This window comes from Uloborus diversus, chromosome 2, assembly GCF_026930045.1.
Source record: "Uloborus diversus isolate 005 chromosome 2, Udiv.v.3.1, whole genome shotgun sequence".
NCBI classification, from domain to species: domain Eukaryota; kingdom Metazoa; phylum Arthropoda; class Arachnida; order Araneae; family Uloboridae; genus Uloborus; species Uloborus diversus.
This window is the reverse complement of record NC_072732.1, coordinates 80,862,685-80,880,582: the sequence shown is the minus strand read 5'-3', so window position 1 is coordinate 80,880,582 and position 17,898 is coordinate 80,862,685. Positions and strand designations below refer to the sequence as shown.

General features: G+C 31.7%; 1 protein-coding gene across 1 annotated transcript in view; it reads right to left on the bottom strand.

Annotated features, from left to right (window-relative positions):
- LOC129216378 (ribosomal oxygenase 1-like) overlaps nt 1-17,898 on the bottom strand; it is a 64,023-nt gene that overhangs the window by 16,027 nt on the left and 30,098 nt on the right. The window contains exons 9-11 of the mRNA XM_054850593.1: nt 13,195-13,289; nt 9,245-9,328; nt 5,155-5,259 (exon numbers count right to left, since the gene is read on the bottom strand). Of these exons, the coding sequence (XP_054706568.1) occupies nt 5,155-5,259; nt 9,245-9,328; nt 13,195-13,289 (284 nt within the window). The remainder of the gene's footprint in view (nt 1-5,154; nt 5,260-9,244; nt 9,329-13,194; nt 13,290-17,898) is intronic.

Here is a 17,898-nt window from a genome sequence, read left to right as displayed (position 1 = left end):
TGTTGAATGGAATATTTTTATGCAGCAAAGACAAACATGTAATACTAGAAACTTTAATTACAAAAATACATTAGAAATGCATATTAGCAACACATTAAGGAAAATAATGACTGAAACTGGGGTCGAAAATTTGCAGCATTATAAAATACTACTACCACCAAGTTCAGAGTTTTTAAAAGCAAATACTGCGCTTAATGTAACAGTTCATTTATTAATGAATTCCATCCTTCGTTCATTAGCTGCAAAATATTCCATTACAGAATTGAAAAACGTGTTGAGTGAGTTGTTTTTAAAAGAACAGATGTATTTTTCATTATAATACTCATAGTTAAAGCATGAGTAAACAGCGGGAAGGAGGGGAGCCTTTGTGGCACTGACTCTGACATTGAAATTTTTATCAGCCTGGTGCTTTAAAAGCCTTTATTCTCATTCGGAAAGTGCATCTGCACCACCACTTACGGGGGGTGGGAAACCCTTCTGAAGTATTTGCACATTAAGATCAAAGATCAGCATTCTGCGATAGAAAACAGTTATTGACCATCTTTGAATAATAAATACTCCATCGACCGAAAGACACCACCTTTTACCATTATGAAGACAAAAACATTCATCATCAAAATGACAACAGCAAGCTGAAGCATGGCTAAAAAAGACCAAATATTTTTTTTTTTAAAGTTATGAAGAACTTAAAACAAATCTCAGTTCAAAACACTTCATCTTTTGTCAAAAGATTGTTTGAAATTACTCAAAATCCAAGAAAAGCAAAAATAAAAAAATGCCAAGAAGACAGACAATTTTTTTCCAGCCAGCCGATTTCAAAAAACGACAAATATCTCCAATTTGGCTCAAAAAAGCCAATTTGGCTACTCTGCTTCCCCATGCGGGGAACTGCTTGCTTGGTTTCAAACATGAAGAAGCGCCAACAGAGGTCTCTTATGATTGAATGGGAGCGATGGTGTTAGGGCAAACACCCCTTCATTTGATATGCAAAAGGCTGCAGCGTGGATTTCGTTTTCCTTGCCCGGAATACGTTTTCCCGGGAAATCGCTGTTTGAGTGACTAATAAATATTTTCTTTGACTTATTTTCTGTGAAAGTCAAGATTCGAAAAAACTTATAATTCATACTTCCTGTCCATTATGAGCATACAAATAAGAAATGAAAATACCCAAGCTCTGCTTGGTTTGCTTGGAAAGGCTGCACATCACAGGGTTCGGTACATTTCTGACCATGTGATGGCAGAAAATGTAACACAAGGGCCTACATACTCCTATGGATAATGCTATCTTCCTCTTAACTATTCTCTACTTTTTCTTTTATGGAGATAGTCGATTTGGCAAGTGATGCATCTATATAATCAGACACTAAAACTATCTAAGCAAAGTTCTAACTGGGTCTATCTGACTTTCAGACATTTTGGAAACATATCAAGATTTCAACACCCACAATTCAATTTTAAACTACAGCTTAACTATGTAATATAGAATGATATGCTGAGAGTGTGATGAGATTGAATAAAATATAGAATTGTAATTTACTGCTCATAAGCAATTGGTACCAGACTTTTAGATTAGGTCTTGTTGTAAAAGTGATTTGAAAGTAGGTAAAAACTGTAAATCATCTGCCTTTTGATTTGCCAATTGAGATCATGAGCACAACAAACAAATTACGTTATAACTATAATGTATCCGTTAAATTGCTAGGATAAACACAATGCTTGAAAATATTCTCAATATTTAAATGAAACAAATTTATTAAAGAAACAATATGTCATTAGTATTACAATGTAAAGTTTTAAACATTAATAATGAAAGATCTGTATTATGGCTATAATTTCAGTTAAAGTGTATACAAAAGGTGGAATGACATTACTAGATTAATATATTACGTTAACTAAAACATGGTTCATACACAAAATTCAAATTGTTTTCAAGGACTTTTCAAGGATGGAGAAAAGGGGCTTTTTCAAAGACAAGTTAGGTCTATTAAGAAGTGTGAACGTGCCGACTCAGTTCTAGTTGAATAAAAGTTTCAACATTAGATAGACCTTTTACATCACACTTATAAAAGCTTCAAAATCAATATCAACTGTGGGCAGTAAGGATGAAATTAACTACTAATGGTCTAAACAACAATAAAAGCGCAATGTTTAAGATATCATAATGACTAATGAATACAATCAGTACTTTAAAAGGGATCAAAGGTAATTTCAAAATCCCTTTTTAAATTTTGTTGTGATGGCATTATCAGGAAACATTAGATGAAATATTTTCTTAATTCCTCTTTTTAGCCTACTTTCCCAGTAAAAGTCAGAAAAAGAAGAAAAAAGCATGAAAGAAGGCTCAATGCATCTTAAAAATATCGTGAAAAACAAAAAAATGTCAAAAATAAATAAAATAATTAAATAAATATCGAAAAATTAAAAATTGGAAAGTAGGGTATTGAGATGGGGAAAAATGTCTGTCGGTCCGTCGGTCTGTCCCCCCTAATAACTTTTGAAAGAATAGTCCGATTCGAAAAAACTTTTTTCTTGTTCGAAAGATCTCGGCGAGAACATCTTATTCCCATATTTTACTTTTTGATTTGAACTATTTTTTGTTCAATTTTGAACAGTTCAAAAAAACTTAACATTAGCGTCTACGGGGAAATTCAAGGCAATTCCGAACTGTGAGGCGAATTTGCTTCACACAAACTTTGTAGGAAAAAGCTTTTGATGAAAAACTTGTATGTAAAATATCTTTTTGAATTGAACAATTTTCCGTTCAATTTTGAACAGTTCAAATCCCTTAACAATATCGCTTACGGGGAAACTGAAAGTCAATGTGGATTCTATACTTGAAGGCAGATTTACTTCAAACAAATTTTGTTGGAAATAACTCTTGGCGCCAAACTCCAGAGCTCGACTCAGAGAATTTAGGGGCACTTGACTCCGACTCCTGTGCCCGACAATTAATCGGACTCTGACTCCCCGACTTCGACTCTGACTTCGTAGCTTTGGCAAAAATTTACACACGGAGGACAAATCGGATGACTCCGATTCTTAAATATTTGACTCCGACTCCTTTATCTCAAAATGAGATTGACACCCGACTCCGCAGCTATGGTTTTGACTGTGAAATAATTATTGTTAATATGACGTGTTCTTATTTTTACGCTAAATTTTCAATTTAGGTACTCAATTTTTGGCGAATAAACTCAAAGTCATTTATGTTTCTGCATGACGATAGATATGCGCAGACGATTTTTTTTTTTTGACAATGAAAATTATTTCTTTAAGTTGACATTTTATTGTTTTTTTTTTTTTATTTTGGTAAGTGCATTAATTCATTTAAAAAAAGTTTTTGGCAACAGGGGAAAAAGGCGATTTTTTTTTTGATATGATGTATTTATTTTAGTGAGCTTATTAATTTTAAATACTATTTTTTCGTTTTGAAAGCTGTTAAAGATTTTTTTTAATGGAAAAAAGTGTATTAGCTGCTTTGTTTAAAAGTTGCTGCTATTTTATTTGTTCGTTTTTTTTCTTCCTTTTTTTTACGCAACTAATTTTTTTAGATGAGTGAGGAATATTTTATTCCTAGAAATCAGCTTAAAGTATTTTAAAAATATGCTTGAAAAAATTTGCAACTTTAGCTATTTTTGAGAATATTGATCAGGTACTAGAAAGTAGTATGGGTATAAGGGAAAGTAGGCTCGTCTAGTTCTAGACAGAACTTCTTGTTTTATATATAAGCCATGATTTTGAGCCTCTATGTCCCTAAATATTTGCGATTTAATACCTTGTTTTTAGCCACATGCGATACAAGAGTGCCCCATTTGAAGCTGCAGATTTGATAAATAATGATGTTAATCACTATGGTCAATTTTTTAATAATTTAAATGAAATTTTCAAAAAATAATTAAAATGTTAAAACAAAAAATAAAATAAACAGATTTAAGGTAGAATACCTTAAAATAGCTTACAACTTTAAAGATAATTGAACAGTTTTAAAGAAGGATCAAAATCTGAAACTTTGCATGTAATTTTCAGCAAAGCACAGGCTTGATGTTGGCAAAAATAAAATAAATGAGCTATTAATTGTGAAAGTTCAGCTTAGTGGAAGTCTTAAAAAAGTCGATTCCTTTCATGCATTAAATTTGAGGGCTGGTATATATATATATATATATATATATATAAATTTCTTAAAGTAGTGGTAAAAATAAAAACATTCCAATGCTTTTAAGCTCGAATCCCATGAAGACATGTGCAGAAATTCTATGTGAAAATGTAAACATAGGTTGACAATTACTGTCAATCTAGCAGTGAACCAGGAGAACCTGGTTGATTCATCAAGCAAGGTGTTGACATGCTGGAAACTTTGGATTTTCAGCAAGAGTCTTGACCGATACAGCAAGTAAAATATGCAAATAAGCATCTATGACACCAGCAATTGCCGATATGCTATAAAAATCCAATGCACAACAGAGGAACTCTTTCTCTCTCCTTCCTGCTCTTCTTCGACTATGTGTTGTTTTATCGTGGTTGGGTTGTGAAGAGAGCCTACATCTAGGCGCAAAAAAGATGTAATTGCACTAATGATCAAACAAAGATCGGCTGCATCGCCCCCACCAATTTTGTGAGTTTTCTGACGAAGATGGGTAAAGAATTAGTGCCTCCTGTTTTTTCAAGAAGTTTATTTCCAAAATAAGATAACTTTATGGTATTAAACACTCGGATCCTGTGGTGCTTTCTGTGTATGTTACAACTTTTTTACATTTGTGCATGTGTGATAGAACTTCTTGGGATTTCCACATGATTCATGTAAGTGGTAAATTTCTTTTTAAGTATGTTTCATTAACGAAAACACAGTTCCTGTCCACTAATTTGTTTGAGGTAAACTAATCTGAACTTAAGTTAGCTTTTCTAACATAAGTAAAATTGAAGAATCATTATAAAAAACTGTAGCAAAATTTTTTTTACAAGTTTATTTAATGCAACTGCACTTTTCGAAAAAATTTATCCCAAAATTCAATTTCTAAAGATACAATACAAAAATTTTGAAAATGAAACTTTAAATTTCAAACAATTTTCAAGGCTTTTACGATCCATGTAAAATGCAATGACAAAATTTTTGGTTTCACACTTTTTTAAGGCTAAAAAATATAATGGAAAACTTACTTTGTTCTCATACGCCATCCCAACATGATCCAGATAGTCCTTAGGCAGAGATTCCCGAAATTCCACATCATTTGCCATAGCAATTTCTAAAGCTCTAGGTAGCATCTAAAAATATTGACAGCATAAAGCACTCGTGCCACTCACATAGAATAATCTACTACTCTATCTTTGTCTACTTTGTAATTGCATAGTGAAAAGTATTAACAGAAATGTGAGGTATTAGTACGTATGAACAAAGTTCACATAAACATGATTTGACATAAACATGATTCATAAAACAAGTAAACAAAATAAACGCAGGGCAGCCACTGCCAACTAAAAAGGCGACTATTGCGATTATTTTGAAGAGTTACAGACTATGATGACTATTTTTGCTTAAATTGGGACGAAAGCGAAAATTTTGTAAATAAACTGCTACTATTTCTGTCTAAAAGCAACTAAAATGTAAAAAATACGACGGATGTAAAAAGAAAAAGATTCAGCTTCAAGTACCATTGGTCAAAAGTTTTTAATTTCTAACTCATTCAGATCTGCCAAGTTACGCGAAATAAATGTCGCCAAATGGGTTTTAGTACTGCCTTCTTTATCACTGAGAATAATTAAAACAGCCCATTTTTGTTTTTTTTTTTTCTCCTGCCGCCATTAGGCACCCAAACATATTTTTTGCCAAAAAGAATAACAACATAACATTTACAACCTCATGAGGGGAATATTAGTTTTGGTTTTGGTGGTTGGCAATTAAAGCATTGTACCCTGTACTTTCTGGTACAAAAGGAAGTAGTTTAGATTTCACAAACAAAAAATGCACTTAATTTTTTTTCAAAAATGTTGATTCAATAGCAAAGCAAAGTTTAAAGCAGGCAAAGGTGACTTTGTTAGGTATTTTTGGTAACTCTGGATCAGTGTTTCTTAAATTGTGACTTTTTCTTTTTTGAATAGTTTAATAAAAATGAAGAGAAAAGCAAATGTCCTTTTCTGATGGGAAAAAAGAAAAGGGGGGGGGGGAATGAACATTAAATACAAATAGTACAGCTGTCACTGGGGTGCTAAAAATGTGTCTAAATTCCCTATTTTGGACTGAAAACCTTTGGGCAAGTATATGAATGAAAATATAGGCTAAATGAGCTATACATTAAGCTGCAACACTTAAAAAATTGGCGATTATTTTTAACAAATTGGAACCTAAAGCAAAGGGGAAAAAACTCCTCCCCCCAGATTCACGCTAACAGAACGATCTACTCGTTTTGATTTGTGTCCACATTTCAAGTATATTTGTGCATAGTATTTATGTTCTTAGTAGATTAATTGGCCTTTTGAAAAATTCTAAAAAAACATATTTTTTTCCCTTCTCCCCCCCCCCCTTTTTTAAGAGAGTTAGATAGAGAAAATAAATACTACTGCAAACTGAATAAAATTCAGTTATCTGAGTGTTATGATGAAATAAATCTTTTTACTTAGAAGGAGAGTACAATTGTACTTACTTTATAAATACTGTTTAAAAAGTAAGGTAAGTAAGTCATAATCTAAGTCTAAGTGAGTCAGTCCTTGTCATTATTGAAATCTAAATAATTGAGTCATCAAAAGTTTTGGAAAAATTTACTGAAATTTTATAACAGTCTATAAAAACCTAACAAAGATTGGTAAAATCGTAAAAATCCTTTAACCGTAAAAACTGTCGAATTTTCGTCAAAAATTACAAAAAATCAAGCAAAAATTTGCAGGTAAGGGTGAATTACAAATAGGACCGAATTTGCCTATAAGATGAACAAGCTATTGCTTAGGGTCCCTGCTTTGAAGTGGGTCCCTAGCTCCCAAATAAAATGCATGATTTGTTTCTTAAAAAATAAAAATTGCTTGAAAAAACTAATTTTATTTTTAAGTGCATGAAAACCTTGAATACTTGGGAAACGTGTGGCTACAAACCTTAAATTTTAAAATTTCTAACAAATGGTAGAGGGGGAGGAATGCCAAAATATGTCAAATTCAGCTCCTTGCCACATCCTGTATTAAAAATGTAAAAATCATGGTTCTCACGTTTGTAAGATATTATTTGAAATAAATTTTTGTGACTCACATGTTTTATATCTTGTTATTTTTTCAATCCCAAATGCAGTACAGTAAAACCTGTAAAGCTGACCACCTTTGTAAGTTGACCACCTGTCTAATTTGACCACTTTTGTCAGGAACGAAATTAGTCCTATCTTATATTATGAAGGAAAACCTCTGTAACTTGACCACCTCTCTATCTTGACCACCTGTCTATCTTGACCACTAATATACACCAGATTTGGTTTGGATTATTGTAAAAAACCCTTTGTAAGTTGACCACTTGGCAAAAGCATTAGATTGTACTAAAAGTGTAATCAGTTATGCATCAAATAAGCAACCAAACATTTTTAAAAACACCAATGAATATTTATGTTTCTATCTAAAAACATTGGGCTTATGTTAAGTCCCAGAAAATGCGCCAAACTTCATTAAGTTATTTTGTTGAAAAGTAGATTACTATTGTTACAAATGTACAAGAAAAAAATCAAAGAATTTAAGTCACTTTTTACTCATTATGAATTTTTAGGAATTGTTCATGTCAAGTAAGTAGTTTTTCATAAGCAATGAGACATTTTTTTTCTTCGATCGATTTACAGACATTTTAAATTTGTATGATAATTTATGCGTCATTCTGGTAAATAATCTCTAAAAATATTTTAAACCGTTTTACTTATTGTCTTAAAGTAATGTTAAACAATGAAATTGAGTTTAAAGTATTCCAATTAGTTAAAAAATGAATGCATGGGGGAAGAAATGACAAAAAAAATTTTTTTTCGTTGTTCCTCTATAAGTTGACCACCTGTCTAAGTTGACCACCAAAGTACCGCACCACAAGTGGTCAACTTACACAGGTTTCACTGTATTTTGAAAATTCTTTTGTATTGATTGCTTTTATCTTACTTCTTCTGCATATTGTCTATCTGTTTACTACGGGAAAAAATACACACTACTTCTATTTCTTTTCTGCCCCACTTGCAACTGAAGAAAAGTTGTCATGAGAAATCTATGGTTTGGTTTTCTTCTAAATTTAAAATAGCTATTTCTCACAAAGTTGGAACAGGACTGTAAAAATTTACAATCAAGTACTAAAATATCAGAGACTGGAAAGTACAAATGATGCGAGTTAAATAATTTTATTTATTCTCCTTGAAAATAATTAGATAAGTCTTTGAAAATCCGGAGCAAAATGGGCTCCAATTACTTCTACTGCATATTGTTAATCTGTTCAGCCAGGGGAAAAAAATGATACACTACCTCTATTCCTTTTCGTTTTCTGCACTGCTTATATTTAAAAAAAAGATTGTTGTAATGAGAAATCTATAGTTTATTTTTTCTTTCAAACTTAAAATGGCTGTTTCTTACAAAGTTTGAACAATACTGTACAACTGTATAATCTAGTTGTCACTTTCTATGTCTATCCAATTAACCTTCATAAGGCTTCAAAATGCAGAATTTTATATCCATTTTACAAAATTTCCGTCCGGGGAGAAACCCTCCAGTCCCCTAAAATTCTATTTCCCACATAAAAGGGAGTACCAGCTCTCTTGATACCAGCTCCCTCTCTTAAAGTCAATTCAAAAAGGACAGCGTGAAAACACACATTAATGAAAACGACACACAAAAAAGTAAAGCATGGACTTATGCGTCACAGGAAACAGACAAAAACATGGGAGTGGGGGGCAATAAAAGTTGCTAAAAAAAAAATCCTGCCCCCCAGGAACTCAGTCCTAAATCCGCCTATGTTCAGCAATGAAAACTCTGCCTTATGAACCATAAGACTGAGTTTCTACTGCTGAAGAGCACTCCATTTTTTTTTAGAATTCAACAAAGATTCTGAAAACGACCTTTTCCCTATTTTTAATTTTTTTCTAGTCTTTGAGTAAGACAGTGAGTTTTGCAGTGAAACACTGTGCCTCGCATTGAGCAAAATGAAATGAAAAGGTCTTATATAAATACACAAAGAAACTTGTTTCCATTGATAATCATCCAAATTAAAAATCTATATTCTGTGCTTGTAGTCATAAGTCTTCTGTTCACTTACCACTTGCATTAAATCACCCCATGTATTATTTTGATAAGTTGATATAGTAAGATGAAGAGAATGACAGTCACCAACTGTTTTTGCCTAGTAACAAATGTAATAAAACAATGATTATTTTTTAAACAAATTATATAAATATTATTAGAACTCAAACATAAAAATAAAGTTTTTAATGGTAATCTTCTGAGTTTATCAGAATGGAAAGAAAGTTCATAACCAGCTATTTGTGTTGTATATCTTTTGAGCAAAAATCTCAATATGTCAAATTAAGAGTTGTGATCCTTTCATAATCATTGTGTCCTATGTGAAATAACTGTCTAAAACGCAGATTATTCAGTTCTTTTCAGAAATCATTGTACAGATTGGGCTGTTACAACCAGGGGCAGATAAAGACTACCATTTTAGGGGGGGGATCATGTTGAAGAATGACACCCCCCCCCCATGAACAAACTGAGTTCTGGATTAAAAAATTTCTGAAACTGCTTAGGTGTCAAAAGAAACACCAAATCGGCCAGGAACAAGGCATTAAATTAATTTCCCAAGCAATGAAAAGTAGTAGTATTCAATCATTCAAAAATAATTAATGGATTGAAAGATTACTGAAATTGTTTACATTTTATTCATAAAGTGTTTGAACACAATGTGGACTGATACTATTGTCAATGGTTCGGGGGGGGGGGGGGTCATGATCCCCATGACCCTCCCCTTCGTCACTGGTTACAACACATGGTCATTACATTACAAGGCGGTTTTTACACTTTACAGACAGAAGTGAAAGACTGAATGATTGATCAAATCAAGTCAAATTTGTTTTTCCTCTAAAATAAAAAACTGCAAAAGATTTAGATTCAAATAGATGATTTACAGCAAGAGTTTAATCCCCATTCATATTTTTTGACCTTTTTTTTTTGGTGGCAATGATTAAAAAGTAAAGTTTTTTTTATTTACTGCCTTAATACCTTGGATCTTTGCACAGCCTGGTTAAAATCATTCTCTAATTTCATTCTTTTATTTATTTATTCGTTTATTTAATTGATATATGGTTTGAATACATTAATTTTCTCATAATGAAATAAGTTTCTAAATTAATTGTTTCAAATTGACAAGGCCATAAAGTAATAGTGAAATAAGTTTAGGCAAAGTTCTGTTTAACAAGAATAGAATTCTTTAGAATTTTTAACTATTCTTATAATTCAATATTTTTACAGAAATGAATTACAGACTTAAGTAGAAGATGCATAATCACTTGAAGATTAAATACAAGTAAATTGATCAATAAATCAATATCAGTTTTAAGAAAAATATACAGTAGAAACCCGATTTTACATTGTTGGTATGTTAGGCAGCTTCTGACAGCACTTTCTGCTTGTCCATGAGAATTGCTATACAGGGAATGTTAAAATATTCTGGATAGTACACTATTTTTTTCGGTAAATCTTCTTAATATGCTTCTTTAAAAACAGATTAAACTCATATTTTCCTCTCCAACAGTGCTTCTCAACCTGTGGTCTCCAAGCGATTTTCATGTGATCCGCGAACAGCTTGTGAAATTTGGATACAAAAATGAATGCAAATACTGCTTTTGGATTCATCTCATTTCCCTTAATTGTTGCAAAAATATTACAAGGATAAGTTGGAAAATAAGCTTCTCCTGGCAACTGTGGACAGAAGGGTAAATGAAAGTCGAACAATATAAGAAGACATGAAAAATATGACACAACTTTATTTGCCAACGTACCAAGCATAATGAGACATTTGTCATACAGCTTGATATTCCTAAAAAAGCCTTTCAGGAAGACATCAGCTTTGAATATGAGCAACGCTACATGGTACTGCAGCGGCACAGCAAAGGAAGGAGGGGTGTGAAAACACCCCCATAGCCATTGGTATTACCATAAATGCAAATTCTAATACAGTAGTTTATGCATATTTTGATCCGAAAATCCCTTTCAGAAGGCATTTTTGATTAAAAAAAAAAACCCTCCAGCACATATTTCTAGCTACGCTAGTGTGGTACTGTAACATCCTGTCAAAATTAAGAGGCAGTTTGGAAAAAGTGGTTTGGCTGCTTCAGATCCGACTTTCTGATGTTGAATGAGAATACAAGAACATAATCAGCGACGACAATACAAAACCATATTCTAATTCTTGGATGGGAGTGTCTACACCATATACTATACAGCCCTGATCACGCACCAAGTAAATTCCATCTGTTGCTTGCTTTGAAAATATCTGCGAAAGGTGAACCAAGCAGTTAAATGCTTCTTCTGTATGCAAAGCCTTTTGAGTTTTTCCCGGAAAATTTTTGGAAGCTTATCAAGCGGTATCACAAATGTCTCAATATCCTTAGTATTTATGTAGAAAACGGGCGGCATTTCAGCATTTCATTCGGGAGGTCAAGTTTCTTAAATATGAATTAAATCAGTATGGAGCAAAACACATATTGGCTAACAGCAAGTAATCATTATATGGGGGGATATTATAGAGTTAAAGAGCATCCAGAAAAGAAATTTGTTGATGTGAGTTTTTTTTCAAAAATAGTATGCATTTTTGAAGAGTATTTATGAAAGCATACTATGCATTGAGCAGCTGAAATGTGTTTCTAGGAAGAAAGTGATGAATACTCATTAAATAGACACGCTTTAAATATGAGTGTAACAATGAATTTAAAACACCAAGGCATTTTCCTGTGAAAATCATACAGCCACACCACTGCACGGGCCTCTCATAACCATCATTACACAGAGCACACAAGAACTAGATATTTAACCTGCATGAGAAAATTACATCTTTAGTTAAAATTAACCATAATTCTTCATCAGTTTTTTCTGTTCTGAAAAAGCCGGCAAAGGCTTGACACATTTCTAAAAAACGGAAAACAATCGCTCATGTCTGGAAATGTGTCGAGTTTTATCAACCATTCCTAAGAACCAGCAGTTTTATTTTTCTTGAACACTGATTTGCAATTTACATAAATTCAATTTGCTCATTTTTTATCATTTCTCTGCAAAAATTTGGGGGTGCGACCGCCCCCTCTCGACCCCCTAATTTGCCGCCCCCAGTAGAAAAAGTTAGGTCTTATCTTTGATGTCTCATTCTATTTTTTATATTTCATAACCAACTGTGACCTAAGTGGTCTGCAAAGGCAGATAGACTATCATCTTAGAAGGTGGGGTCATGCTGAAAAATGCCCCCCCTCCTCCCTTATAAGAACAAACCTAAGATTTTTGGGGACGAAAAATTTTTGAAACTGTCTTGATGTCAATAAAAAGCACTAAATTGGTCAGGAATAGGTCACCAGATAGGACATGAACATTACTAGTTAATTGCATAAGCAATTAAAAGAAGTGGTCAAATATTTACTTCTAAAAATAATTAATGAATTGAAAAGATTATTGAAATCGTTTACATTTTATTCCTAAAGTTTTGAACACAATGTAAGCAGATAATATTGCTGATGGCTTAGGGAAATCATGACTTCGACGGCCCTCCCCTTGTATCCGACCCTGGTGGTTTGCTTAAGATTTGGAAGGGTACCAAATGGTTCACGGTAATGAAAACGTTGAGAACCACTGTTCTAGAAGACTCACATAAACTTTCATACTGTCTTACTGTTTTTACAGTCAAAGCATAAAAACTCGGAAACAATTTTTTTTTTGCGTTTCAATAAGAAAAGCATATTTTCAAAAAATTGTTATAATAGAACGTGCTATAAATGAAATTACATAAAAAAAAATTATAAAAAAAAGATAATTGATTTTTTCCACTATTCCATTGGGAAAATTTAAATCTTTAAACAATATGCTTCATTTTTAACCCCTGTCCTTGAACTTACGTTTTCCTGCAGGTTGCATAGCTTTTTAAAATCAGGATTCCACTGCATTAATACTTGTGCATGAAAGACATATACTTAAAATATATTCATTAGTTAATTTATTGAAATTGCATACCTGGTGTATAAATCCACGAGGAAAGTAAAGCATATCGCCAGCTTTCAATTCAACTTCAAAAATAGGAATACCGATCTCATCCTGAGTAAAATTTGCTGTAAGAAATAAAAATTCATCCAATTTGCAGAAGTTTTAAGAGCTATTGTCTGTAAGAATCAGGCAGTTTATGGCAATTGTGATTGTTGACATTTTTAATTTTTCTTATTTTCACATATATTGTTCCTTATCATGAATGTAATGTTTGTGCAAAATCTGAGCTTTGTCTGCCTTACCGTTTTAGGGAAATTAAATTTTTAAATTTAGGGGGCGTGGCACATTTTTGCCTGTTTTTCAAATTTGCAGATTTTAAAGTTCTTGTTGCTTTAAGCACCCCTATAATAACATGGATTTTTAAATTCTATACTATTATATGGTCTTCTTAGACACTATTACAGCTGTCAAACCGGTGTCACTACGAGGGCGACGGACACAAACTCCGTTTAAAAATGACCGAAAATGAATTTTTTTACTACATTCAATGCCAATTTTCTCAAAGCGCCTTCATGATGACACCAACGTTTTTACATAAATTCCTAGCTACACTTGCATACATCAAAAATATGTAATAAAATTGGTGTCACTATAAGGGCGCCAGAAGATATTGGAACTTTTATGTGATAAATTTCACAAAAATGCAAATGTTTAAAACCTAACTACTACTCTCGCCCTCATAGCAGAGATCTGAAACTAATTAAGTTTGATAACCAACATATTCGTCTAACATATGAACAAAAAAATTCGGTGTCACTCCTATTACTTTCGAAAATATAATCATTCGAAATTAGTATGTTATGGATTTATTTAAAAAAGGACTTTTCTAATTCAAATGGCTTTTTGCACAGTTTGTTTTAAACTTTAATATTAAGTTACAGTAGTGACACCTAAAATAATATGTTTTTAATGCTTTTTATAAAAAAAAGCTTTATGAAAAGCATTAGAAACACTGTAAATCGATATAGGTACAGATGAACGTATTGTGTAATATGCATTATAGGCTAAAATAGTTGTACTAATATTCATATTTTTTCAACCATACTAATTTTTATCTGTTATTTATATTAAAAATGCAACTATTTACAACATAATGTCTTAAATAGTTATGAACATAATATATTATGTAACGAGCATTCAGCATCTGAAACACAATTTGAGGATGACGTAGACTAAAACAAAGAAAACATAAAAAATCAAACCACCCAGTTTCAGAAAGACTCATTTCTTATTGATATCTGGTAATTTTGTAGCACTAAAACTTGGGAAAACAAGGTATCCCGGTGAAGTAGTAGAAGTTGACCATTTGCTAATCTGAATAAATACAACTAGCCCCCTCATAGCAGAGATCTGAAACTAATTAGGCTTGATAACCAACATGTTTTTCTAACATTTGCACTAATGAAATTAGTGTCACTCCTACTACTTTTGGAAATATAATCATTCGAAGTTGTAACAAAAAATGTTTGCGGGGAAAGCTAATATTTCCTCTAGCAATCCACGTTGCCCTCAGTAGGGGAATGTGGGGCAAAATGAAATGACTAAGATGGCCCAGCTTTTTCAAAATGAACAAATTGGAAATTTGTTTTGAAAATTACAGTACAAAAAGAAAGAGCATTGTATTATATAATAAAACTTTCATTGAAACATAATTTTTAATTTTTGGAAGTAATTTTGAGCCTTAATAAAATATTGAAAATTTTACACTTATTTTTTTTATGGGGCAAAGTAAAAATGAAATATTTTCTATTTGATTGTAAAAAGTAATTTTTATCAAATGAATCAGTAAATAAAATTTTGAATGAATAAATGAAAAGAAAACGAAGCAATAAACGAATAATTAAATTATTTAACATATGAAGAAAAATAAATGACTGAATAATAGAAGTGAATGAAAAAGAGAATGAATAAATATAAGTGAATTACTGAAGGAAGGAATGTAAATAAATCAATTAATGCATGAATATATAAGTGTTTTAGTAAAAGACTGAGTGAGTAAACGAAATAAGCAATTTCATTTTACCTCATCCACTTTGCCCCGCATGTACTCGACTACTTGATCTAAATATTTAAAACACAAATATGCTTAATATTTACTAGATAAATATTGCACTGCATACTAGAAGGAATCAATTAATACTTAAAATGCTAATAACAAGACCTTTATCATTTTATGATATAAAAAAAATTTGACTTTCATCAACTATTACAATAAGAGTATCAATTTTTGAAAATTACGTGTATTATCAAACGCTTTAATCTTCGGCAGTATTTTTTTCTTGACTCAAATGAATTAAATGTGCAACTACATCGTAAAAATGATACCACATAGGTGGCGCTAAATGCAGAGCAAATATTTCACCTTTTCACTTTGCCCCATATTCCCCTACTTCAAGAATATGACTTGAAAGCTATCTTTAACATCAATAGAACAGGCTTATTTAACAGCTGCTTCTTTATCTTTATCTCCACTAATAATAAAGCTCAAAGTCTCTCTGTCTGGATATCTGTGACACGCATAGCGCCTAGACCGTTCAGCCAATTTTCATGAAATTTGGCACAAATTTAGTTTGTAGCATGGGAGACTGCACCTCGAAGTGATTTTTTGAAAATTCAATTCTGTTCTTCTATTTCAATTTTATGAACATTTTCCGGAGCAAAATTATCATAAGATGGACGAGTAAATTACAAAATGATCATGACGTGGAATGGAAGAGCGAATAAACAAAGCCAATTGGCGAGAAATTTGTCATCCATTATTTGTAAATATACAGATGAACCGAATAACCTTTTAATTTTCAACTACAGGCAAAGCCCTGCAGGTGCCACTAGTACTTAATAAAGCGTTATCATTTAAAGGATATCCATCTTTTGGAGTTATTTGTCATTGCAAAAAGTTTAAAACCTGGATGTTTTAAAAATGTAAAAACTTTTGTCAGTTGAATACACAGCAAATAAAAAAGCATGGATGGTGGCTGGTAGCATATTTAGTGAAAGGATTATCAAGTTGGATAAGCAATTTTTACAAGAAAAGGAAACAATCAAGTTGCACTTATTATTAATAACTCTCCAGCACACTCTGATAAAAACCAATTGAAAGCTATTAAGCATATATTTTTACCTCCAAATAACACAACTGTTTTACTACAATGTGATCAAGGTATCATAAAAAATTTGAAATTTAATTATCGAAAGCAATTGTTGCAAAAATTTTTAGTCACAATCAAAGTAAAAGGAAATTTTTCTATTGATTTATTGGATATATTGCACATGCAGATATCACCCACTGAACTATAAGTAAGGTGGAATGACTTCTGCCGATTCCCTTTTTTGTTAAAGACGCGGTTCAGTTTTGAAACAGGTTCTTGAAAGTACTTGAGAGGTGACAGCAGTCTAGATGGCAAAACATAGTGTCTCTCGTATAGAAGACATTCAAAACGTTTGCTGATTTCCTCCAAATTAGTTTATAATTAAGATGCTAGTTTAGTATTTTACCATGTGAAGTTTTGTCTGATCCATTTTTGATGAAAAGAAAGAAGAATCGTCAATAAAATTCGGTTTTTTGGGGAGTGAAAAGCATTCATTAAGGTTAAGTTATTCTTCATGAATACCTACTAGAATCAGCCAGTTTTTTTCTGGGATTCTAGTATGCCATAGCTATATTCATTCACTATTTTATTCACTCAACTATTTTTTCTCGTATATTAATTAATTAATGTATTCATTTGCTTGTTTTATTCATTTTCCTTTTATTTATTCATTCATTCTTTTACCTACTGAAACATTCAATCAAAATTTTCTGTAATAATTGAATAAAAAATACTTTATTCGGAAAAAATGTTATTTTTCACTTTGCCCCATGGGGAAAAAAGGTGAAAAATGTCCCTCTTTTTTTGGAAGTACAAATTTATTGCTAAAAATAACAAAATCAAGTTGTAATGGAAGCTTCATTAAAAATATACTGTTCTTTCTTTACTTAGCATAATTTCGAGAACAATATTCAATCTGTTTGTTTTGAAAACGGCATCTTAAATATTTCACTTTGCCCCACATTCCATTTCTATGAAACATGGACGAAATTATAGACACATGAAAAATGGTGCATCATTGTATATAAGAATGTATACAACTTTTAATCAAATGATATTTAATAATATAACTAATGTTTTGTTGAATCAAAAATCAATAATTCAAAGAGTAAGTTGTAAACTGTGTGTTGTAATCATATGTAAAGTTAGAAAGAATAAAAAAACTGCAAGAAAAAAATCCATCAAAAGCTAAGGTGAGACTATTGTAACATAAACTTTGAACATGATCCCTTAACATTTCATTCATTTTTACGAACATTAAATTATTTGTTTTGTAAACTTTCTTGCTACATGTTATAGTAACGTCATATGCAGAAAACAACAGTTTGTAAAAAAAAATTTTAGTTGTTGTTAACAAATGATTTCATCATAGTTTCTTGTTGAAGGTATGCCTAAAAAAATCATTTTGAAAAACAATTTTTCCGCCTATTAATTGGCAGTACATGGCCGTTATAAATAGTCGGCAAATTGGCCGATTAATCGGCGCTTCCCTAATCCTGATTTTTCTGATATATCTTCACTCTACAGAATCCCGATTTAGTGTCCAAGTTTTATTTTAAAAATGTTGTAAAATTTTAAGTGAACT